This window comes from Leucopleurus acutus (assembly GCF_964270905.1).
Source record: "Leucopleurus acutus genome assembly, chromosome: 13".
Taxonomy (NCBI): Eukaryota; Metazoa; Chordata; class Mammalia; order Artiodactyla; family Delphinidae; genus Leucopleurus; species Leucopleurus acutus.
The window spans coordinates 65,890,663-65,916,953 of record NC_139155.1 but is presented as its reverse complement, the minus strand read 5'-3'; the positions used below and the strand labels follow the sequence as shown (position 1 = coordinate 65,916,953).

General features: G+C 52.0%; 1 protein-coding gene across 1 annotated transcript; it reads right to left on the bottom strand.

Annotated features, from left to right (window-relative positions):
* Positions 1-9,792: 9,792 nt before the first annotated feature.
* LOC309970982 (melanoma antigen preferentially expressed in tumors-like) lies at positions 9,793-25,293 on the bottom strand (the record flags this gene model as incomplete). Its single annotated transcript, XM_082853741.1, has 6 exons — positions 9,793-10,369; positions 11,843-12,451; positions 12,795-13,114; positions 21,507-21,617; positions 21,716-21,759; positions 25,284-25,293. The coding sequence occupies 6 exons, from the start codon at positions 25,291-25,293 to the stop codon at positions 9,793-9,795; spliced, it is 1,671 nt and encodes a 556-aa protein (XP_082709867.1).
* Positions 25,294-26,291: the final 998 nt, after the last annotated feature.

Below are 26,291 nucleotides of genomic sequence, written 5' to 3'. Positions count from 1 at the left end.
AGGAAAACTTTGACTATTTGATACGTTTATAAAGATTGCTCAAATCTCAGAATCACCTGGGACATTGTGAAACATACAGATTCCAAGGCTGCATCTCACACCTGGGAAACTCACATTACCAGGGCAGGGGCCTGGGAATCTGAATGTTCAATGTTTGCCCCATTTGATTCTGAAGTGAAGGGTGGCCCAAGGTGGAAAATCCTCCAATACTTTGGGAAACACTGATCTCTCCTATGATTAAAATACCCACGAGTCCACTCCTTCAAGGGAGTCTGAGGATGGGTTGAGGGTCAGGAATTCATTTCCCTTTCATTTGACACACTGAGCACCTGCCTTGGGATGAGCATTTAATTGGTGACTCAACAAACCAATCAGGGACTTCCGTGGTGGCCCAGTGGTTGAGACTCCACACTCTGAATGCAGGGGGCCCGGGTTCGATCCCTGGTCAGGCAACTAGATCCCACATGCCGAAACTAAAAAATAAAATAAAATCAGAAACATCCCACATGCTGCAACTAAGACCCGGCACAGCCAAGTAAATGAATGAATGAATGAATGAATATTAGAAAAATATAAAAAATAAACCAATCAGAGGCTGGAGCTTGAGCTGGGTGCCTCCCCCTCCCCCTCAGAGATTCTAGGACCCCCACCTGGGATATGTAAGCAAAGCCCAGAGATCAGGAGTCAGTTCGGGCTGCACTTTTGAATCACCTGGATTGTGCTTCTTAACCCTCAGTGAATCTAAGGAATCACCTACACGGTCTTGTGAAAATGCACATTGTGGTCCAGCAGTTCTGGGTAGAGCCTAAGAGTCTGAGTTTCTCACAAGCTCCAGGTGATGCCCAGGCCACTTGGCCAAGGACCAAATATTAACCAGTAAATACTAGGGAGCTATTGAAAAGTACTTATGTCCTGGTTGATTCTGCCCATCTTACTCCAAACCAACAGAATCAGTATCTTCAGAAATGGGACCAGGGAGTCTGTATTATTAAAGGTCCCAGGTCTTTCTAAGGAGCAGGTGGGGTACAAATCCCCTGCTTCAGATGATGACAGCATCTGTGCAGCATTCACCAGGTGAATCACCCCTACCATCGCCCCCTGTTTTGGGCTTCATTGTGTCCTGCAAAATTCATATGTTGAAGTCCTAACCCCCAGCACTTCAGAATGTAACCGTATTTGGAGATAATACTCTTAAAGAGGTGATTAAGTTAAAATGAGGTTATTAGGGTGGCCCCTAATCCGATCTGATGGCTCTCTGTATAAAAAGAGGGAGGGGAATTCCCTGGCGGTCCAGTGGTTAGGGCTCCGTGCTTTCACTGCCGAGGACCTGGGTTCAATCCCTGGTTGGGGGACTGAGATCCCAGAAGCCACGCAGCGTGGCAAAAAGGGAATTGGGACACACAAGACATCAGGGATGCTTGGACATAGAGGAACACAGGGACACAACAAGAACACTCTCTCCATCTGCACGCCAAGGAGAGAGGCCTCAGGAGAAGCCACCCTGCCAACACCTTGATCTTGGACTTCTAGCCTCCAGAACTGGGAGAAAATAATTTCCTGTTGTTTAAGCTCTCCCCCACCCCCAGTCTGTGGTATTTGTTATGGCCGCCCTAGCACTCGTACACACTCTTTAGATCAGGAGCCCATGGAGAGGGCTTACCTCAGGTATAGGTAGGGGGTATGCAGGTGATAGCTCAGCTCGCAGGTGACTGCCGGCCATCAACAAATGCCCAAGCACCCTGATTTTCCAGGAAGCAGACTGTTCCTCTTGTGGATTACTTCCTGAAGACCACTGCTGCTAGGGGCCCCACTCAATTCTCTTTCTGGCCCCAACTCTTTTACTTCTCACTCTAGACTGTGATGGACAGAACCTTGAGGACAGAGCGAGTCCCATTCTCATACCTTCCTGAATGTGAGGGGAAGTATCTGTTTTGGCCAAGAAAAGGAAGAAAAACAAACACAGCTGTAGAACAGAATATTCTGGGACATCCCTGGAGGTCCAGTGGTTAAGACTCCATGCTTCCACAGCAGGGGACGCGGGTTCGATCCCTGGTCCGGGAACTAAGATCCCACATGCTGCACGGCGGGGCAGAAAAAAAAAAAAAAAAAGGAAATGACCTGTTCTAACCTTTCCTTCCATGGACAGCCCCATGGCCAAGTCCAGCCCAGGCCCAGTGCCGTGGAGACAGCTCCCTGGGACTTGTGGTCATGATAGTGGAGTGATATGTGGTCAGCCTGATTATCTACCAACAGGGCTGGGCATCTCACACCATCTTAGAACTTTGTACCCAGGAGGAGATCAGGCCCTCAGGACCACAGGCTGTCCTCCTGACATGCAGACCAGAGCTGTGTGAAAAGTGGACTCTACTTTACAATGTGGCCCAGGAAGCACACCTGTTCCTGAGGACGCTAATCCAGATGGCCAGCCTCTACCCCTTCCTCCGCCTCCAGGGGAGAGCTTGGCTCTACCATTGTTCTCCAAGCTTTTTCCTCCTCCACTCTCCCTGGGAGAGCTTTATCTCAGGAGATTAGGGCTTTCATAATCAGTGGCAGAGCCTTTGGCTTCCTGCTGCTTCTGTGCTCAGCTCTAGGCTCTGAGTTAAATGTAAGGGTGTGGCAGAGAGGGACCAAAAGGCGAGGGACCAGGACACACTGAGAAATTCAATCAGTGATGACTTATACCACCTGCTTACCCAAAGCAAGTGATGTTAATTTCCAGGGCATTCCTGGATGAAAATTTCGGTGGCCCATGCTAGCCACAAAAAGGGTTTAGTGGGAGCCCCCAACTCTAAGGGGTACCCCTAAGGAAGGGGACTTGGTCACAGAAAAGTGCTCTGATGGGCAAGGGGAATTAGTTAAAACCTTAGCTCTGCCAGGTTGGCAGAGAACCAGGATTCGGGGGAAATTCTGTCTTTACCACATGGATTAAGGTAAAAACTCCAAATTACAGATGAATCATGCCAAGGAGAAAAATGTCAAGTTACATCTAACGCTGAAATCCTGAAATCAGATGTGACTCTTTTTTTTTTTTTTGACAATTGAGAATGGATTTTGGTCAGCCTTTGAATAAAAATCATGTACAAGTTTTTATTCATTTAAAAACAAAACAAAATAAAACCTGCGGGGATATTAGTGGCATAAAAGCACAGTTAGACAGTGGATCCAGGGATAATGTATTGTCCCTTAGAAACTCCTTTTTTTTGGCCTAGCTCTGTGGCTTGAAGGATCTTAGTTCCCCAACCAGGGATTGAACCCCTGCCCCCTGCAGTGGAAGCTCAAAGTCCTAACCACTGGGCCCCCAGGGAATTCTCAGAAACTACTTTTCAATTAAAAATCATACTTATGCAGAGTTAACAATAAAACGTAACCACGCAAAAGAGCATTCACCCACTGTACAGCAAGTCTCACTCCTGCCCCAGACCACAGGTATCTGTCTCTGTTCCCAAAATAAACTGTTGTTGAGAATTTCTCAAGTGTCCTTCCTTGCATGTCTTCCTCATCCACAAGCACACACCCCTCTTCCCCTGCTTTTATGTAAATGGTGTATATTATTTGCATACTCCACAAATTTAAGTTGTGTTTTATTAACATAATTTTACTGAGTGACTTTAACTTGGATGGGGAGAAATGGATCAGGGAGTTGGATGATTATCCTCATTTGATTTCAAATGATCAGAAGCAAACAAGAATGCATCTTCTGTGGAGGATGTGAGGGAAGGACCACAAAGGGAGGCATGAGATGCTTCATGAACACAAAGGCATGGGCGTCCCAAATTCAAAGTCGAAGCAACTTACAGATAAATGTCAGAGAGTGCTCTTTGGACGTATCTGTGTTTTCTGGTTGTATGTTTCTACTAGAAAAGATCCCAAGCCTTTTCCAATGGTGGCTTAAAATGCCACTAGGTTCTATCTTTACCCTGAAAACGACTGAGTCACTGAAAGCCTCACCGGAAGCGGGAGCTATTGTTGGGAATAATAATACCAATAACAGCAATTAATGTTTATTTAGCACTGACGATGAGCCAGGCCCTGTTCCTGGAGCTCTATGTCTTTTATTGCATTTAATCAAAGTTATGGGACTTCCCTGGTGGCATACTGGTTAAGAATCTGCCTGCCAATGTAGGGGACAGCGGTTCGATCCCTGGTCTGGGAAGATCCCACATGCCGCACCACAACTACTGAGTCTGCGCTCTAGAGCCCACAAGCCACAAGTACTAAGCCCGAACGCCTAGAGCCCGTGCTCCACAACAAGAGAAGCCACCACAATGAAAAGCCTGCGCACTGCATTGAAGAGTAGCTCCAACTAGAGAAAGCTCGCATGCAGGAACGAAGATGCAACGAATCCAAAAATTATTTAATTAATTAATTAAAAAAACCAAAGTTATGAGAAGGTATGTATATATTATTATTATATCTAATTATTATAATATGATATACTATAGTACAGATTTTTTTTTCATGGAAAGGCATTTTCTTTTAAATACTGCAGTGCGTACATGTCAATTCCAAACTCCCAATCTATCCCTCCCCCCAGTCTTTCCCCCTGTAACCATAAGCTCGTTCTCCAAGTCTGTGAGTCTCTTTCTGTTTTGTAAATAAGTGCATTTGTATCTTTTTTTTTTAGATTCTGCATATAAGCGATATCATATGATATTTGTCTTTCTCTGTCTGACTTATTTCACTTAGTGTGATAATCTCCAGATCCATCCATGTTGCTGCAAATGGCATTATTTTATTCTTTTTAATGGCCGAGTAATATTTCATTGTATATATGTACTACATCTTCTTTATCCACTTCTCTGTTGATGGACTTTTAAGTTGATTCCATGTCTTGCCTATTGTAAACAGCACTGCAATAAACATTAAGGTGCATGTATCCTTTAGAACCACATTTTTCACTGGATATATGCTCAAGAATGGGATTGCTGGATCAAAAGGTAGCTCTATTTTTAGGTTTTTGGGGTATTTTCAGCATCTTTATTGGAGTATACTTGCTTTACAATGTTGTGTTAGTTTCTGCTGTATAACAAAGTGAATCAGCTATATGTATACATATATCCCCATATCCCCTCCCTCTTGAGCCTCCCTCCCACCCTCCCTATCCCACCCCTCTAGGTGGTCACAAAGCACGGAGCTGATCTCTCTGTGCTATGCAGCTGCTTCCCACTAGCTAGCTATTTTACATTTGGTAGTGTAGATATGTCCATGCTGCTTTCTCGCTTCATCCCAGCTTACCCTTTTCCCTCCCCATGTCCTAAAGTCCATTCTCTATGGCTGTGTCTTTATTCCTGTCCTGCCCCTAGGTTCATCAGAACCATTTTTTTTTAGATTCCATATATACGTGTTAGCATGCGGTATTTGTTTTTCTCTTTCTGACTTACTTCACTCTGTATGACAGACTCTAGTTCCATCCACCTCACTACAAATAACTCAGTTTTGTTCCTTTTTATGGCTGAGTAATATTCCATTGTATATATGTGCCACATCTTCTTTATCCATTCATCTGTCAGTGGACACTTAGGTTGCTTCCATGTCCTGGCTATTGTAAATAGAGCTGCAATGAACATTGTGGTACATGACTCTTTTTAAATTATGGTTTTCTCAGGGGATATGCCCAGTAGTGGGATTACTGGGTCATATGGTAGTTCTATTTTTAGATTTTTAAGGACATCCATACTGTTCTCCATAGTGGCTGTATTAATTTACATTCCCACCAACAGTGCAAGAGGGTTCCCTTTTCTCCACACCCTCTCCAGCATTTATTGTTTGCAGATCTTTTGATGATGGCCATTCTGACTGGTGTGAGGTGATACCTCATCATAGTTTTGATTTGCATTTCTCTAACAATTAGTGATATTGAGCGTCTTTTCATGTGCCTCTTGGCCAGCTGAGATATTAAGAAAATGGCTCACTATCCCAAAATAAATCGCATCCCAGGCCTGGACCTTGGCAATGGGTCTATAGATCCTGAGCTCTTAATCCCTCACGTGCATCTCTCTTTCAATAAAGTCTCAAGTGTCCGGGGTCTGCCAGACATGACGCCAGGTTCTGGAGCACAGAAGTAAATGGTAACTACCTCCCTGGATCGTTATGACTATTAAATAAAATAATGCCTGCAAATAATTTTGTACTATTGTGAAACCCAGCCTTCAAGATGGCCCTCGGTGGTCCCTGCACCCTGGTCTTCACACCCTTGTATCGTGACCTCTCATAAGGAGCAGGGCACCAGCAGGATACTGTGGAGTGCTAGTGTGTGATTTCCAAGATTAGATCACAATGGACATTCTGCCTTGCTCTCTTGAATCACCCGCTCTGGCGGAAGCCAGCCAGCAGCCATGTCATGGGAACACTCAGGCAGCCCTCTGGGGAAGTCCACGTGGGGAGGCACTGAGGCCTCCAGCCAAAAGCCAAGGGAGACAGCCGTCCTGGGGGAGGATTCTCCAGCACAAGTCAAGTCTGTCAAGTCTTCAGACGAATAAGCCGATTAAGCCAGTATTTTGAGTCGACCCTCACAAGAGACTCTGAGCCAGAAACACCCGGCTAAGCCACAGTAACTGTGCAACAGGAAACAATTATTCTGCCCATTTTTCAATTGGGTTTTGTTTTGGTTAGTGAATTGTAGGAGCTGTTTGTATATTTGGGAAATTAAGCACTTGTTGTTCGCATCATTTGCAAATATTTTCTTCCACTCCGTAGGCTGTCTTTTCATTTTGTTTACGGTTTCCTTTGCTGTGCAAAAGTTTTGCTATGCAGTACTTTGATTAGGTCCTGTTTGTTTTTGTTTTTCTTTCTATTGCTTTGGGAGACTGACCTAAGAAAACATTGGTATGAGACTTATGTCAGAGAATGTTTTGTGTGGCCTTTTTATTTTGGCCGTGCTGCACAGTTTGCAGGATCTTAGTTCCCAGACCAGGGATGCAATCCAGGCCAAGGCAGTGAAAGCGCCGAGTCCTAATCACTGGACTGCCAGGGAACTCCCATGTCAGGCCTTCTTTTGGTCTTGTTTCTGCCCGTGGCTATTTCCCTGTGTTAGATTGCTCTCTGGCTCTTTCCTATTCAGCTTCACCCCTCTCACATCCTATCCCTCAGCTGCCCTAACCCTCCTGCCTGTCTGACGTGCAGCTGGGGCTGCTCCTGGGTAAATGGTTACTTCCAATCATCCCACCCTATGTGCCATACTCTCCCTGCCTGCTTCCCAACAGCTGCAGACCCCGCTCCCCCTGCCCACACACACACAGGGCCTCCATCCACATGGCCCCCGGGCCCTTGGGCCCCCAGCGGTCACTACCTCCCCATGCCCCATCCTTACGGATGAGCTTCCTCTCCAGCCAAACTTGACTTTGAGAACCTCACTGCATTGACAGCATATGCCTCTTTGAACATGTTCATGACAAAATCTAAATTCTGAACAAAGATTCTTGTAAGATTTCTTTCTCAAGTGTGGTCTCTGGGCCAAATAAAGTCCCAAGTGCAGGGCACCCTGCTTGAGAAGCAAGAGGCAGTGTTCACTTTTGCTTTTCTTCCTTTACTTGCATCGGGCAGCTAATAATCACCACTGTCCTATATGGGGCCATCCATGACCGGGGAAGTGCCTTCCGTAGGTTAGCCCTGTGGGTGACCTCACTGCAATGTCATGAGGCCAGTGTGGTTATCTGTTTTGCGGCTGAGGAATCTGGCACTGAGATCACATGATCTCTGCCTCTGTCCTTCCTCGTGGAGAACCTGCTCGTCCTGTATACTTTTCCTCATATCCCAGAGGTGCCAGTTCCCGTTCCGGAAAATACGGTCTGTAACTTAGGGATGCTTGGGGATGCTGAGACTGGGTGCGCACTGGGGAAAAGTAAGAGAGATCTTTTTCTGACTCCCTTCTTCCCAGCACACCATCACTTATACAGATTTCTGCATTCTCTCTTCTTTCAGAAATGGCAAAGCATGTCCACAAGCCGAGGGGTCCATTTCTTGTTCTTTCTTACGGGGCATAGGGTAGGAGGCTGGCAGGGGTGGGGCAGAAGAAAAGAGGGTGCCTGCTAGGAGAAGAGGATAGAGAAGGGCCAGTGGCTGTGCGGCAGGATAAGGGATTGCTGACAGTTGGCCACACCAGAGAGGCGGTGGAGGATGGCTCATGGTCAGGGACATGCAGACGAGCCCTGCCCCGGCCTTGGTGTGTGGCCTCCTCCCCAGGTCGTGTGTGGGAAGCCAGGTAAGGCAGCCCAGGGCCACAGGGCGGACCCCACTGTATGACATGTCCCTTTTTTTTTTTTTGTAGATTTATTTATTTACTTATTTTTGGCTGCGTTGGATCTTTGTTGCTGCACACGGAGTCTCTAGTTGCGGCGAGCGGGGGCTGACCTTCGTTGTGGTGTACGGGCTTCTCACTGCGGTGGCTTCTCTGTTTCGGGGCATGGGCTCTAGGCACGCAGGCATCAGTAGCTGTAGCGTGCAGGCTCAGTAGTTGTGGCGCACGGGCTTAGTTGCGCTGCGGCATGCAGGATCTTCCCGGACCAGGGCTCGAACCCGTGTCCCCTGCATTGGTAGGTGGATTCTTAACCATTGCGCCCCCAGGGAAGCTCGTGTCCCTTTCATTTGGATGGGCTGTCTTGGGGGGTCCCACGGGGTGGCTCCACCACACCCCCAAACCAAATCTGACGTTCACCTGCTCTATCCGAGTGCTCCCAAGACCTGGCGTGGGTTTGTTCTCTCTTGGGACCCAGAATCCAGGGCATCAGAGCTGGCTTATCACCTCCTCGACAGGGAAGAAGGGGGGTCTTCCCGGAAGAAGGGCATTCTCACCCTGGTGTGACCTACCTCCGCACAAAACGATGAACTCTTTTCAATGTGGGAAATGAATAGTAAACAAATGTTATTTGTCTATGTGAGCTTACTAGTATTTTGCTAGCAGGAATTAGGATGTTTTTACAGGCCACAACTAACTGAATTCAAGGGGCTGGATGCAGTGGGAAGGCGGGTATGGGCTGGTGAGTCCCAGAGGCTCCAGATGGTCTGTGGGTGGATTATCCTCCCAGGACTCGGGGCCTGACTTTGCACATTGAAGCCCTATCCTGGCACCACCCAGGGCCAGGGATGGAGGCTCTGCATCTGCTGGATCCACTGCAGAGGGTGCTGGAGTCCAGGGCCTGGGTGGAGCTGGCAGCGAGGGTCCCTTGGAAGAATGTTCCCTCCAATGGTGCTCACTATTGGACACTTAGTACATTCCAGGCCCTGAGGACGCACCTTGTGTGCAATGATAGACTGAACAGCCACAGAAGTAAGTGAGGACCTAACAGGTGATCCAGAAACAAGACCAAAGGGAGGGAGAAATGGTGCTGTTAACTCTTGGGGCCGAACCTCGTCCAGCCTAGGCTGCCTGGGCCTCACACATGCTGGCTTCTTACTTAATCACTAACAGGAGATTACTGAGGTTTAATTTACTGAGGGAGAATCACGGTCACAGATCACAGCGAACACCAGGTGAATGACACTGAGGTTCCCTTTATTTCTGACCATTTCTTTATAACTATCTACGTAGGGGTAACGCCCCCATCTACTTCTCAAGCCTGAATCCCCTTCTAGAAATTTAGATTCACATTTCTAACTCTACAAGATGCATCTCCCCGAAGATCCCATCAACTCCCCAAGTCACCATCCCCCCCGCCCAGCTCTGAATCACCTTTCCTTTTCCCGCTAACAATGAACAATTGTCTGAAACTATAACTTGTGTTTCTTCGAGATGCGCTGACGTCTGAGCGGCAGTGTCCGCGTGCCCGCGACAAAGCCTGCGGCTCGTTTGCTGGGCTAGGCGGCCATGTAACAGGGGCACAGGATGGGCTCTGGGTTGTAGAAGGTCCTGTCGCCACAGTGCGGACAGGGGTCGCCACTGAACCAGACCATACTGGGAAGCCCCAACTCCTGCAGCACCTGCTTGAGCCGGGCGTGCAGGTGCGCCAGGCGGCCCAGGTGGACGGTGCCGTGCACGTCCTCGTAGCTCTCCAAGGGCGCGGGGTACAGCACGAGGCTCAGCTTGCTCAGCCCCACGGTGTGGCGCAGCAGGCTCTCCAGCACAGCCATCGAGATGGGGTTGCCGCAGAAGCTGAAGGTGGTGAGCTGGGAGCAGTGGCTCAGGGCGGGCAGGAGGGCGCTGAACTGGGAGTCCATGATGCCACACTCGTCCAGGTCCAGGTCCTGGAGGGTGGCCGAGGCCTTCTCGATCAGGACCCAGAGGGGCTTGGAGCTTATGCCGGTCAGGTTGACCCCGCTAAGGCTCAGATCCTTCAGCCGGCTGACGCTCGGCCACTGCGACAGATGCATCAGGTCTGCCTCTGAAATCAGGCACTTGGTAATCGACAAGGTCTCCAGGGGGTTCTTCAGACACCTGGAGAGAGACAGAGCAGTCAGTCCTGGGAGGATGGAGGTGGTGGGCGGAGGGATGTGGGGTGGCCCAGGCCTCAAGGGAAGAGAGGCCCATTTCACCATATCCCAGTCTTCCGGAGGAGGCTGCATGGTCAAAGGAGAGGTGCCAGGTCAGCCCAAGGTTGAGCGGGGTCCTTCCCCATCCCTTATCTGCCGTGTGACGGGGTCGAGGGAAGGAATCCTCAAGTGCTCCCTGTGCTCACCCGTCAAGTGGGGGATGACATACCCCTGCCAGGTGTTGTGAGCACAGGTAAGGTAACAATGGCAGGTGCCCACCGGGGAGCCTGACCCCATGTCCCAAGTGAGAGAGGGGATCAGCAATTGGGAGACATGACCTAAACTGCTTTTAACTCGGGCTTCCTTCCTGCCGCCTCCTGGACCCCATCACCTGTTTCTCTGTTCCCAGTGAGAGTACTGGGATCTGTGCTTAAAGGGCTAAGCCTGGCAAGGTCTGGCAACATGCACAGGGGTCCAGCCGGCAGGGGCTAACTCTGGTCGCTGTATCAGCCACAAACCATCCCTCACTTTCCACAACTCTTTTGTTTGTCGTTGTCCTTGTGTCATGAACACGTTTATTCTTAATGCTTTGAGTTTGCAGTCGCCAGAAAGGAAATCAATCCAACTCTTTCACACAAATAAATCGGGCTGCATTCTCTCCTCTTTCATCATTGTGTTCCAGGTAAAGCTATGATTCTATTTTAAGAATGAAGAACACATTTCTAGAAGAAATCATCTGTTACTGAAGAATTCCTATATAATCAGAAGCCTTAGAAGCAAACAATAGTTGTAATTTGGACTCGAGATTGGAGCCACTTCAATAATGATACTCATTTGACTTTTTGTTTCTCTTCTCTGGACTATTTAGGAGCAATAACTGCTAACGTCCTGATGGACGCCACAACTCTTCACTCCTGCTCCCTCCCCGTCATTTCCAGAATCACCCATTTCCCACATCACACCTCGCCTGGAGCCTAAAGCAACCCGGGACAGACAGGAAAGTGGGATAGGTGGGAGGGACAGGCTCACGTGGACCAGCTGCTCAGCACAGAGCTTCCGATTTGAAACCTCACGTTGGATGGGCTTTCCCCTGGTTAATGTCCTCCTGCTTAGTTATTTTCCATCATCTCAGCTTAGACATCACTCTCTCAGGAAGAATTCCCAAAGCCACCCTCACCTGGCCCAAAGCCCCCACGATGCAGATTCCCAGCAAAGAGCCCCCTTTGACAGGCATCTAACTGAAGCCACACCTCTGACCCTAACCTGGGAGGCTATGTGACAAGATGCCGGGGGACGGACTGGCGGCATCGTGTGGACCTCTGAGTGGCCCGTGCACCCTGGCACCATCCATGGCAGGCAGACAGTAGACAGACACTCCACGGATAACGAAACGAGAGAGGCCTGCCCTGGTCTGCAGAGAGACAGCGCCACGCCTCACCTGAGCACCTGGTCCAGGCGGCCCTCAAGGAAGGAGATGGAATCCAGGTAGAGCTCCTGCAGGTGCTGCAGGCTGGAAAACTGGCAGGTGAGCTGGCTGACGCAACGCTCCTCCATGCCGGGGGCGGCGTGCGGTGTCATGTGGATGTGCGAGAGGAGCAGCCGGTGCAGGTTGACCATCTGGCCCAGGTGCGGCGCGAACCTGCCCAGGGTGGCCAGCTTCCAGGTGCAGTTCACCTCCAGGTCCTGGACAGAGGCGAGCTGCACCAGCTTCAGGATCTTCCTGATGTTCTGCATCGGCATGGAGAAGACCCTCAGCTTCTGACAGCACAGGCGGAGTGAGCCCCTCCTCTGCTTCACCTTCTTCAGGAGGTAGCTTAGGGACGCATCGGGGGTGCCCTCCTTGAGGCACAGGTCTATGAGCACCTCCACGGGGGCCGAGGTCTGCTTCGACCACGCCCTTGCACCTTCCACCCGGCGCCTCTTCCTCACGGGCCGGGCCACCTCAGGCTCCAGCAGTGAGCACACACCAGCCCTGGTGCCGGAACACACGGTCCAGAAGTCCTGGTGGGCGTTCCGGCGCAAATCCAGCACCTGCAGCTTCCACCGCCTGCGGGACAACGGGAGACACACTGAGCTGTGCGGAGACCCACGGGGACCAGGACCGCACGGCTCAGAACCCAGGCAAGGGTGCTACACCCCAGACACCAGCTGCTCCTCGAGCTTCCGGGGCCCCTCCTGGTCCCCACTTTAAGCGCCACGAGGAGGGGGTGAGCCCACGTGCCTTTTGTCACCTCTGCACCTTAAGTAGCCCTGCACGCCCGAAAGCCTATTCCCAGAGTGGCCCAGCCACGGCCCCAAGGCCTCCCCGTGCCCCGCACACCCCCCCCCCCGATGCCAGCTGCATCTTGCTCAGACCCCCAGGCCCCACCCGCCTGCTGGGGCGCCCTCACCTGGGGCGGACCTCCTGGGCAAGCAGGACGTCCAGGCCGTCGATTGCAGCTTGGAAGGTCTCCAGGTAAGGCTTGTGCTCCTTCATCAGGGACCCCAGAGGGAGGCAGGGGAAGGGCCAGGCCTGCACCATCGCCTTCACGGCCTGGCTGTGCATCCCGGCAAAGGCCGCGGAGAACAGGGGTGGGAAGAGCTCAGCGGGCAGCTCCTCCAGAGCGGCGATGGCCAAGGCCTCATCCCTCAGCAGGCTCTGGACGGCCAGTTCCAGGAGTTTCGGCGGGGCCCGGATGCCCACCCTGAAGAATCTGCTCAAGAGTGAGTACTGGAGGGACACCAGAGAGCAAGGGGTGGGTCCTTCTCCGGCCAAGGACCGGAGACCCTGCCATCCCTCCACCCTCTAGGGGACCCAACGCAGGGCCAAAGACACCCCTCTGGTCACAAAGCCACAGCTCTGGCCCTGCTGGCGCCAGCCCCAATGAGGGGACGAGGTGACCTCTTGCCCTATCCCATATCCACCCATGCTGCATTTAATCCCAGCCCCTCTGAAAGGTGGGTACCTAGAAGCCTGACAGCTGACCCCACCCTCTCCGGAGAAAAGCTTCTGATTATCACTCAAGGACTGAAAACAACAGGAATAAGGAGTTTAGCCCAACATGGTCTCTTCCTAAACTCCAACAAATAACCCAGATGGGAAAGGTGGAGGAGTACCACACAGTGGGTACCATTACCCCATTTAAAAATCTTTAAATCAGAAACCATAAAGCAGCATGACAGTATTTGATAGCATGTGATGTTAGAGATTAAGAAAAAAAAAAAAAACTGATTCCAAGATGTACCTATGAGTATTATTATTATGGAATTTTTTTTTATTCCATGGAATACAAAAAAAACCTTTTCATTTCTAAAATGAAAACAAACCAAAAAAGCCCTTTAAACTAGTAAAAATCACAAAACCATAAATGATATGAACTATAATTACTAGTCACAAACCAAATATGTAACATGTCATCCAAAAATTCCAACTAATTCGATGTCTTACATCAAAAAAAGAAAAAATATCTATTTGGTTAAGAAATACTGTAACTGTCTATGAGTGGCATAAGCAGAGCAGAAATCAAAACGTTTGGGATTAAGGCAAAACTTCACATAGAAGCAAAAGCAAAGCCTGCTACTGCAAACGCGTGCAGCAGGCGAAGAAAAACTCTCTACAGGACCTTGGCCTGCATGGCCTGTCCTGCGGAGACCCTGGCTGGGGCGGCGGTCAGGGCCCGAGGCCCCAGATGCCAGGGCGGGTGTGGCGCACGGAGCAACGTGCTCGGCCTCTGAGCCCCTCCTCTGGCTCCTGAGGGGCCACGAGAGGCCTTCCTGGCCACACGCCTCAGACCCCAGCTGAAATTTCCATTTCAAACGGAAAGCGGAATCTTCGTACTGGAAATCCATCCAGCTAGCGCTGATCTGACTTTCTCCTTACACACAACTGATGGGATCCTCTGTCCACTCGTGAAAGCGAAAGATAAAAGAAGGAAACCAACCTGCAAGCATATTTGTTCGAGCAGCATGGGCCACATCAAAACCATCCCAATGTCTGAGTTAAGCCAGCTTTGTGCAGACCTAGTGGTGTCACCCCAAAGGAAAAAGAAATGTAACACAATTCCTGAGAACCACACAGTCACTTATACGTAACCTACAACTGCAAAATGTGTGCCCGTTCATGGGGGAACAGAGGTAACACTGAGGGATGGCGGGTCCTCCAGATTTTGAGGCTTAAGGCTTCCCCAAAGGAGGTCAGGTCAAAATGACAACTAGGAGCTGGCTGGGAAGAGGGAGGGGCTGGGCGTTTGTAATGAGACCAAGGAAATTACCCAAGACGAGGTAACGTGTGTTCTGTTTGGAGGAATTCAGAGACCTTTGTCAGGATGGGCCTGAGAAATTGCCAGCAGGAGTGGCTACGGGGGGACCTGGTGGATCCCTTAAAGCCAAGGCAAACCCAAGACTCAATCTTCCTCCCTCTGTCCCTGGAGCAAAGGGTGTTTCCTCCCAGAAGCCGGGATATGCAAATTGGCTTGACAAGATGAAATGTAGGCATGTGGGCTGGGAGAGGCCGGAACTGTGCTGGTGGCCAAACCTGGGACACACCTTATTCAGCCTGAAAGCCACTGAGGGGGTCAGGGCTGTGGGCTCTTTGGGCTCTTGGAGGCAGGGAGGGAAATAAACGTGGGCCAAGCACACATATCGGTGTCAGCGAAGGGCTGCAACCAGAAGAGGACTTGCCCTGAGGCTCAGGCGTCCTCTTCCACATCCCAGCCCAGGCTCTGTCCAGCAGCTTCAACCCTCATCATGACCTTCAAAGGCCCCTTCCCAGTGTTTGTGGATAACTTAACATTTCCTCAATCCTAGGAAACAAGTAATGCAAAGCGGCTTCAAAAAGCCCCCCGACCCCTCCCCTAAGGCTTTCACTTACAGGGTTTCTGATGCGAGAGCGCCATTAGGCCCACAAACAAAATTCAGCTTTTCTCTTGCTCTGCGTTAAGCACAGCTACTCTAACACCGAACTTCTCCTCAGGGGACGTGAAATTCTGTTCGGTATTGAAGGGTTTGGGGGCGATGCCCCTGCTGGGCTGGCTCACACGTTGGTTCTGTTGAGGTTTCAGAATACAGGCTGACGGAACCTCTCCACCCCCTGCATTTTGACGCCCCGACAATTCTATTCTGGGGGCGAGGTGGCAGCATTCTCTGAAGGATGCTCTCTGGTTTGGTAATTTCCCAGAGACTGCTTTCTCCAAATTTCTACCGTCCCTATCAGCTGTTTGCCTAAAACAGGGTTAAGCTAGAATGTGCTCTGTGGACACTCAACTCCCAGACCATCACCTGGATGATCAGCTGCAGGAAGCCGAGATTAGTAAGTTAAGCAGAACGTTCCCGATTCTGGAGCAGCCACCGAGTGGTGCTCGCACTTGTCATCCAGCGCCGCAAATAACCTTCAGAGAAAAGCTGAAATTCAGTTAGTTTCCTTTTCAGCCTGGTGAGCCGGGGACTTGGCCAGGGGTGGACACTGCCATGCTCCACTCAGGGAGTAACCAGAAGACCTGCTTGGGGAGGGGTGTGGATGGATCTGCCCCACAGAGCGTTAGGAAGAGATGACTGACTTCACGTGGACCTCGGGGAAACAGGAAATGGCAGACGTCCAAGCCTGGGATGTTTCCATGGGAACCCAGCATCCAGGAGATCCAAGGAGGCAGGAGGAACCACTGCCTTCGAATGATGTAAAAATGGGAAGTATAAGCCGAACATTCTTCCCCAGCGAGGCAGGGGACCCTCCTCTGTCCACCTCCACCTCCATGCAGAGCCTGTTTGTCCAGAGGCAGAAGGACCAGGGGCACAGCTGCAGGAAGACCTGTCCTTCCTGCCCAGTGTCAGGACTGGCCCAGGACGACTCCCAAGGCCCAGGCATGAGTCAATTGGGGGGACGTTTCTACCACATCCTGGTCACCTGTTCTCATGCTGCACAGGCCAGAGCAGTCTCTGAGCTCATGGTGGGGGGGTGTCCTGTCCCCCTTCCCGTCTCCAGTCACAGAATTTCTACTGGGAACGCAAAGCATCTGCCCCCAGGGCCTTCCTGGGGTCTTTAGAATGCATTTGTGTCCCCAGGTTCCTGCTCCTGGCCTGTGCTGACGGCGCAGCCCCCTCTTTCTGCATCCCTGGCAAGTCAGCCCACCTCTCCCAGAGCCTGGGGTGTGGCCACGATGCGGGGAGGGTGAGGGACCGGACATCCTTCCACTGGCATCAACAGAAATCACGGATTTCTCCCCAATTCTTCTGACATAACGAGTGTAGAAGAAGGTAAAGAAAAGGCCAGCTACTTTTCTGCATTCAAAGCAGCACCAGAAATGCTGGAAGATGACCCTTCCTGGCTTCCAGAGGAAGACCCCAACCCTGCTGGTCTTCAGAGGCGCCAGGCTGACAGACGCCCTGGGTGCCAGGCCGATGGTGGTTTCTCCTCCTTCGGCTCTCTTGACCCAGCCTCGAGCAAACAAGATCCCACCCCGGATCTGGTACGTCTCCTTTCCCTCTGCAGTCAGATCTCTTCTTGCCCTGGAACATTTTGCCCTCTGGGCCTTTTGAAAAATCGAAGGTCTCTGTCAGCCCTCTCTGCCTCTTCTTGCACTTGGCAAGATGTGGTTCCACTTCACATCCAATGACATCTAGACCGAAACAAGCAAGTCTCCCCACTTCTTCCTCCCCAGTGAGGACACGTCGGACATCCAGGTCACCCTGGGTCCAGCCAGTTAATCCTGAGGGAAGTGCTTCTAGAGGCAAGTAGGGGTGCGGGAGGCTGAGGGCCCACTCCAGGCTGGTTGGGCGGGGGATGGCCCAGGACAAGGGCGGAGGAGGGAAATGGCAGCAGAGCCGGGGGCCTGGTTTCCTGGCTCTCAAATGTGTCCCTTATATGCTGAAGCCATGTCTGGGACCACTAAGGGCACTTGGGGACTGGGAGTGTCCCCAGGATCTGGCTCTGTTTGCCTTGGCCTGGGGGAGGTGCCACTGGCTGTCCCCACTGCCAACTCCAAGGGACAGAGAGGGAGCACTGACCCTAGACACGAAGATGAGAGAGGTTCAGAGAGAAGGGGAGGCCCCAGTCTTGGCCTTTGGCCCCGGAGAGGATGCTTCTCAGGACTTTGCACGGTCAACCTCGGTATTGCCTGAGATGGTGGGAACTGTGCTTTTGGACAGAGGAGGAGAGAAGAGGGGTCTGGTGTTCATCCCTGTCATCCAACTGACCCCGACTCTCCAACACCAAGCCATAAGGTTACTGTGGCTCAGAGTGACACCAGGTGCGTTAGGCTGTCCGGCCCTTTGCACTGGACTTCTTTCCACTGGAGGAGGGTCAGTGAGCCTCAGGACTAGGGGAGCACTGGCTCCACCTTTGAGGGGACAGCCCACCCTGTGCTGAGGGCTGGCAGGAGGCACCAGGCAGAGGGGACGCGCTCACAGGGAGGTCTCCCGCCCAGCTGGTCCCCTCGCCCCCACACCCAGACTCCCCCTCTATCGGCAACCCTCGATTTACTCAAAACATTTACAGCGTGCCTGGAGCAGACCATCCACTGCTGTTCTGGGTGACGGGGAGGAACAGCCCAGTGAAAATGTCATGGTCGTCTTCTAGTTAGAAGTACATACTAGGGAGATGAGGTACAACAGGGTAAGTATAACTGACACTGTTGTAGGTTACGTATGAAAGTCATTGAGAGAGTAAATCCGAAGAGTTCTCATCACAGGGGAAAACGTGTTTTCTGTATAATTTTGTATCCATATGAGATGATGCATGTTAAGTCAACTCATGATGCTGCACCCTTTAAACTTATACAGGGTTGTATGTCAATTCTATCTCAGTAAGACTGGAAGAAAGAAAATGTCATGGTCTTCCACGCAGGGTGTCTCTGAGGCACGGACCTTGCATTCAACTAAGCAGACAAATGAAAAACAAGCAAGTCGAAAAAATAATGACAGGCGGACGTGGCCTGCACGGTGAGGCAGGGCCACCAAGGCGACCATGCATGCTGAAACTGCAAAGCCAACCTTCATAATCTAAGGCAAAATACGACTTTTCCTGCAGCTGTTACATATTTTTTGAAAACGTTAAGAACCCTCTTAACACGATCCACTGTAATGTTTAGAAAAGTAAAAAGAGTAAAGCTATTTTTTTTTTTTTTTTTGCAATACGCGGGCCTCTCACTGTTGTGGCCTCTCCCGTTGCAGAGCACAGGCTCCGGACGCGCAGGCTCAGCGGCCATGGCTCACGGGCCCAGCCGCTCCGCAGCATGTGGGATCCTCCTGGACCCGGGCACGAACCCGTGTCCCCTGCATCGGCAGGCGGACTCTCAACCACTGCGCCACCAGGGAAGCCCAGTAAAGCTATTTTTTTTAGTACACTGTGATTTTAAGCACTGAGAAAAAGTGTTTTGTTTCTTTGCGAAAAACTCATCAAGAATCCTCTCAACACTGCTTCCCTGCTTCTCATCACATAACTTGCAGTCGGGGCTGAGTGTCCTTCCTAAGCCTGGACAACTTATCACTCTGTCTTTTTTTTTTTTTTTTAATTTTTTTATTTACTTTTGGCTGCATTGGGTTTTCGCTGCTGCATGCGGGCTTTCTCTAGGTGCATCGAGCGGGGGCTACTTTTCGTTGTGGTGCGTGGGCTTCTCATTGCGGTGTCACTCTGCTTTCTAAGCCTGGATCTGCTTCCAACATTTCACCCTTTGTGTTTTCAGGGCCTGACATTGTCTCCAAGTTCCTTTACTGTGAAGATGTTTGCTGGCATCACCGCCTCTGGGACATCTTCATTTTTTTGTCACAACCATGCCCTTCATTGAAGCTTCTCCAGGAGATGGGGACAAGGAGCCTGAAGCTGGATTCTGAATCAGAATGACGAGTCAGTCAACAATTCCTCGTGTTTGGTAGAGCTTAAATCACCAAAGCGTTTCACTCTCCTAGCCTCGGCTTCTCCCTCAAGATCTGAAATGTCGGCAGGGGCCTTAAATTGCTTTTTCTTTTCCCTGTGCAGTGGCTGAGGCTCAAAAGGGCGAGTCCTTTGCACCTGTGTCACAGAGCCAGCCACGAGAGGGTGACAGGGGAACAAGGCCCCTGGCTCCTGGTCCAGGGCTCGCTAAGCCATCAACGTGCCAGCCCAGTGGGAGTGTGCCCGGGGAAGTCGCCTGTGGATGGGAACAGCCCACTCTGTTCGTGGACAGTGGACAAGGTCGGGGACGAGAGCGGAGGACAGGAGCCTCCATTCCGGGGACATCACCCACCACAGTCTAGGCACTCAGCAGCTCTGTGGGTCCTGCCAGGTCTTCCAGGACGATGGGGGGAGGGGCGATATATCGGGGAGAAATCCAGAAAGGCCTGCACTCACTGGTACCTCGGCTCAGCAGCCGTACCCCGGGAGCTCAGGCTCCAGGAAACCTCCCAGCACTGCTTGCCCTCGGCAGGACGAAGGAAGCAGATTCGCTGATATGGTGTCGCCTGAAGGATTTGGGAAGCAGCTGTGCACAGAGGTCCCTCCCACACGTGAGGCAGGGGCTAAGAAAGGTGTGGGGAGCCCAGCCTGGCGCCATGGCTGCAGAAGTGCTCGTGGGGGTCTCCGCCATGGCCTGGGGTCTGCTCATGGTCTGTCTGCACAGGTGAGAGGCACTAAGGAGGGGACCGTCTGGCAGCCCAGGGCGGACGCCCTTTTCTCCCTCCACCCTGAACATCTCTGGAGTGATGACCTTGACCTCTCCCCTTTGTACATCCTGCTCCTCTATGGGTCCCGAGCCCAGTCTGTCCTGACAACCACTCAGTGTCTGTATTTAATACAGGGCTGTGGCTCTGGGACAGAGAGGCCACATTTCCTGCTCTGGAGGCAGCAGTGATACTGGGGGTTACAGCCCGGTGTGCTGGTATCAACAGCACCCATGTGCTGCCCAGCACCCCCAGTGCACAAGCTCGTCCTCGCTCCTGGGGTCCCTCTCCATCCTCCAGCTCCAGGTCCGCCTCCCTGGCCTCCTTGGGCTGCAGCTGGAGGACTCGTTGTGCCCTCTGGGTGCTTTCTTTCCGGGACCGCCCCTAGGCCCAGGGGTCCCAGCCCACCGCTTAGGGAGACCAAAACCTCCCTGGGCTCACCCACCCTGCCCCTGACCAACACCACACAGGACTCAAGTCTCTGGGGGCTGATGCCAGCCCTGCTCCTTCGCCCCAAGCACAGGTTCTGAACGTAACCGTGGCTTCGGGAATGGGACCCCAACACATTGCAGCTGCTTCTTCTAAGAAGGCAGCAGGATGAAAGCTCTCTTGGCAAAATGACTTGGAAAAATAAAGGCTGCTCATCCTCCTCCCGCTGTGAGGGCTTCAGGATGCAGATTGCATGCAGCTCCACGATTAACAGCACTGAGGGGGCAACAGGACATCCTGGGACATGATGAGGTGCAGGGGACCAGTTTACCTGAAGATGTCTTCCGCCGTGCTGGTCCAGCTCACGCTGGCCTCAGGTCCTCCGACACCTGGTCTCCCTGGTTTCCTACCGTCTCAGTCACCCGTCTCCACCCAAGTCTGAGAATAAGAACCCAAATTCTCGGGCTTCCCTCGTGGCGCAGTGGTTGAGAGTCCACCTGCCGATGTAGGGGACATCGGCAGGGTTCGTGCCCCGGTCCGGGAAGAGCCCACATGCCGCGGAGCGGCTGGGCCCGTGAGCCATGGCCGTTGAGCCTGCGCGTCCGGAGCCTGTGCTCCGCAACGGGAGAGGCCACAACAGTGATAGGCCCACATACCGCAAAGAAAACTCACCGCAGAAAAACAACAAGAAAACAAGAACCCAAATTCTCCAAAAAACAAAGACATGGTGTGTTCACACGTGTAGTTATGAAGCCACAGTGAGAACTCTGCTGGGCGAACTGAAAACCGGAGCCCCGACCCTGCCGTTTCAGTGAGAATCTCTTCGTATCTCCAAACCCGAGAAATTTCTCATCGGCTGAAGCAGCAGACAATCGAAGGAAAGACCTGATGCTCGGGTCAAAGGGACCTTCCTCTAAGGGCACTAACCGCCGTCCTGCAGCCCCAGTTCTGCCCCTTTCTCTGGCCCCCACACCCTGGCACCTCCCGAGGGAACCCCATTTCCAGCGCAAAGCAGCGCCCAATGAGCTCTGGCCATCCCCGCAGACCCGGGTGCCCTAGATTATTACGTCTCCCACGCGGCGCTGCGGCCTCTTCACGGGGCACGTGGCCCGGGTAGGCCCAAGGCGGCCCCCCACCGCCTGTGGCCTCCGCTCCAGCCCCAGGTCGTGAGAGCTCGTCTTCGGGTGGAGAACAGGAGCGGGGGCCCGCAGGGGGCCCCGGGGACTAGCTCAAGGTCACCCCACGGGAACGCGGGGGCACCAGGACGGGAACTTACCTTTCGTGCCGCAGCGCCACGCCACACGATCCCCCGCTTGGGCTCTGCAGACAAAGAACCGCGAACTCAGCAGCGCCCCGCCCGGAAACCACGCGGCCCGACCAATCCTGCTTTCTGTTTCCCTCTGGGGCAAATCTCACGAGATCCTGGGATCGCGAGTGGGGTCTTCCAGGCAGTCTAGAACGGGTTCCATTTAGTAGGCGGGGAGGGAGTGCGGAGAGGGGGAGGGGTGGCGTCTGTGGCCATGCCCACTGGACGACCGGGTGGTGAGAGTGGGGATGGGGTGGGTCAGGGGTGGGATGGGGGAAAGGTAGGGTTGGGGGGATGGGGAGGAGATGGGGGGATGGGTGAAGTGGGGGTAGGAGATGGGATGGAATAGAAGTGAGGTGGGGGAGGGAGGAATCGTGGAATGGGGGAAGGGAATGGGGGAATGGGGTAGGATGGAGAATGGGGTGAGGTGGGGATGGGGTGGGGGTAGGTGGGGGCGGTGGGGAGGGGTGGGCGTGGGCTGGGATGAAGGGGCTCTTGAGATCCGGAGGGAGGGGTCGAGGCTTAGAACCCCCCACCTCCAACTCCTCCCCCACCCCCACCTCTGGGCCTGTTCTTCCACAACCCCTTCCTCTCTTCGGGGCGTGGGGTGTCAGGGCCGGCTCCGGGGCCCTCGCCCCACTCCCACCTCCCTCTTGTAGATAAGATGTCCCCGTCCTTGGCCAGTCCAGTGCCCCCTGCTCTCTCGACTTTACCACTTATGTGACCCCTGGGGCAGCGGAGACCCCAGCCAGGGTTTGACTAGATCGTCCTCCCTCCAGATTGTGCTTCCCACCCCCCCACCCCCCCATTTGGTTTTTCAGAAGCCAAACAGTTGCTGTGTCTGGTCTCTTCACCTCCGTCTGACCTCCGCAGCCCCTCTGATGGCCTCAGCTTGTGCTGGTCCTGAGTGCAGGGTTCACCTCTTTTGACCAACGGACCCCTTCGGACAAAGTCAGGAAGGGGCCTGGAAAAGGAAGTGTGGGCGGGGCGGGGCGGGGCGGAGCGGGGCGGGACCCTCGCAAGCGGTGCCCCTCAACCCTGGGGATGTCGCGTCCGGGCCACCAGGGGGCACTGGAGACATGGAATCCAGGACGGTTTTGGCACCTCCTTCCTCCCAGCCCCTCTAGGGGAGAAAGTCGGGCTTCTGGAGAGATGGTGAGAGCCAGGTGGGTGAGGATTCTTGCCTGGAGGGGTTAAGAGCAAAGCGGAACTCCAGCCCTGTCACTAACGCTGGCCTGGGGGACTTCCTTTGGGTCCTTTGAATTCAGCTTCCTCACTCAAGCCCAGTAAGTGTGAGGCTGTGTCCTTGTCGTCCAGGTGACCCTAAATCTTTAACCACAGGCCACCAGAAGGTAGTGGTGGCCAAGAACAACAGGCAGGGCAGTAGTGATGGCTATCTTTCGTGGCTCAGCCCTGCCATTCCCCCACACATGCCCCGTGCCTGTGAGCTAACAGAGCTTAAGGTGTCCAGCTACACCCATGGTTGGATGGATGAATGAATACATAGGTACATACAAATGGGGGAATTGTGTTGATCCCCCTGGGCCTGGGATTGTTACCTGGAACAGGGCTGGTAAAACCTCAATTTTTTCACTTTGCAGCTGGAGCCTCAGCCTCCCGCTCCTTCCTCTTGTCCAGACTCAGTCAACAAACATTTGTCCTTGAGAGGCTGCGGATGCAACACTCAAGGAGATAGTGCTCATAAGTTTAGGAGGAACCAGGAAAAACCAAACCCAAACAAGAAGACCATTGTTTTAAAGTGGCAGGTTGTAACTAATTCTCTGAGAGGGCCAAGGATGCATCTGTGCGACTTGAAATGGAAAGGGGATCCCTTTGAAGATTGCCGAACGTTATTTTCATGATTCGATGGCTGATTTAAGGGCTGATTTCAGGTTGACACACTGCAAAGATGACGTCGGAGATATTTGAAAACAAAGGTCACAGGATTGCTTATATTGTATGATATAGTCCTATTCATGTACAAGTAAACATGAAAGTAACATTGATTCATTTCATTGCTTCAAGCAATGCTCACAATGTTTACTATGTTCCTGGGGCTAGACTAGGCCTGGAGTAGAAGAAGCAGTGAAAGTTACAGGGACCCCCCCCCCCCCACCTCCTGGAATACATGTAATTCTTTTTCCTGAACATTGTACTTAAGCATGTCAAGATGTCCAGAAGATGGTCACTAAAATGATAACGCTGGCCATGGTCAAATAATTTTCTATATTTTGGGGGTGTTTTAGCTTGTTTTTTATGGTTTTGTTTTGTTTTTTGGCCTCCCCACACGGCACGTGGGATCTTAGTTCCCCGCCACCCAGGGATCGAACCACGCCCCCTGCAGTGGAAGCACAGAGTTCTGAGCACTAGACCGCCAGGGAATTCCCAACTTTTCTATATTTGGGAGTAAACTTTTCCATCATAAATGTTTTCCTTGACCAGTGATTTATTTTGGAGATATGAAGAAATTCAGTCACCCCACACAGCCCCTAGTCCCCCAGTCTGCTGCAAGATTAAGCTGACAAGGAAGGTCTTGGAGAGAATCCAGGATGGCTGGTCTGCGTTCCTAAGGCCGTATGTCCTGATTTGGGGGAACCACCACTTTTGAAAACCCTTTTGGGGGACTCTCCTGGCGGTACAGTGGTTAAGACTTTGCCTTCCAATGCAGGGGGTGTGGGTTTGATCCCTGGTTGGGGAGCTAAGATCCCACATGCCTCGTGGCCAAAAAACCAAAACATAAAACAGAAGCAGTATTGTAACAAATTCAATAAAGACTTTAAAAATGGTCCACATGAAAAAAAAAAGAAAGAAAGAAAATCCTTTTGGGGTAGCTATGAATGAGCTCAGAGGGAAAGGCAGGAGCCTTCAGGTAGAGGGCAGCATCCTTCCATCCCAGACTCAAACTCAGGCCTCCTGCAGTCAAGGGCCTTGCAGATGCAGAGGGCAGGAAGCCCCTTCCCAGGTGTGTGTGTGGTGGAAGGGGGAGATCAGGTGTGTGGGGAGGTGAACTCATCAGAAGGCCAGGTGCTCCGTGTCCCTCAGAACCAGCTTCAGAACAACTTCTTGGGAAGAAGATATCCTCCCCCCTGCCCCTTCCTGGCTAGGCCAGGGCATGCCCGCTCCCCTGTGTGCCAACCCTCAGTGCTTGGAGCAAAGGAGGAACTGAGAAGCATCCAGTCCTTTGAGGGTCTGGATAGAACACGAGCAGAGGAAGGAGGAATTTGCACCTTTCCTGTCTCGCTGTTGAGCGGGGACATCTCATCTCATTTTCCTCCGTCCTCAGCAACTTCGGTATCAGGTCTTAGGACTTGGTCTGAATCACAACAACAGCTTTCCTGAGTCTGCAACTTGCAGACTGTGGGACTAAGTCTTATCTTTAATAACAGACATTATTATTTTAACCAGTGTGTAAAATAAAAAAGCACAAACATGTTCAAAACACACTTAAGCAATAGTCATGAGTCAAAACTGATTGCTTCGCCCATACATCTTTCTCCTTTTCCCTCAATCCCCAAGGCAAGCCTTTAGCTTTCCCCACCATTGGCCATAGAGTCACCTCTCTTGGGCTCCTGAAATGTCTGTCACTTGGTATGAAGAGCTGCCTCACAGGCATAACCTGGTACCAAGGCTGTGGTGGGGCGGGCTAAATAGTCCTGGGGTGAGGGTCCAGGCCACCTGGTGTGGCAGGTGACACATCCCATCGTGGAGGGAGTTAATGGACAAAGGGAAATGAGGTTAGAGGGGATGGAAGGGATCGGGGGCCTGGTGCTGAGCTTGATGGGGAAGGAGGGAGGAGGGGAGGGCGATGCAAGAGGGATTTCCAGCCCCCACTCAGCGGCCTCCCAGGGGCTTGGTTGGCACCGTCTGCAGCCACCAGGGGGCAGCAAGGGCCAGGATTTGGGGAAGGTACTTGAGGGTTACACTGTCCTGCATGAAGTTTCAAGAGGGGCTCCCCACGGAACACTTCTTATGTCCCAAAGCATTTGTACCCCAACAAATCATCTTAAAAAGTGCTAATAAATGGCCCAGGGCTCAGGCTCGGGCCTCAGACTCAGAGCACTGCAGAGACAGAGGCTGGAGGGGAACGTGAGGACCCTCCAAACTGAGGGGGATAAGAAGGAGTTGGGGTGGGGGAGGGATGGATTGGGAGCTTGGGACCAGCAGATGCAAACTATTATATATAAGATGGATAAACATCAAGGACCTATGGTATAGCACAGGGGACTCTATTCAATATCCTCTGATAAACCATAATGGAAAAGAATATGAAAAAATGTATATAGAGTATAACTGAATCACTTTATTGAACAGCAGGAATTCACACAGCATTGTAAATCAAGCACACTTCAATAAGAATGTTCAGTTTCTTTGTTCTTTTCTTTCTTTTTTTTTCTTTTTTTCATTTTTCGCAGCACTATGCGGCATGCAGGATTGGAGCTCCCCGACCAGGGATCAAACCTGCACCCCCTGCAGTGGAAGCACAGAGTGTTAACCACTGGACTGCCATGGAAGTCCCTTCAATAAAATGTTTTTAAAAAGAGGGAGT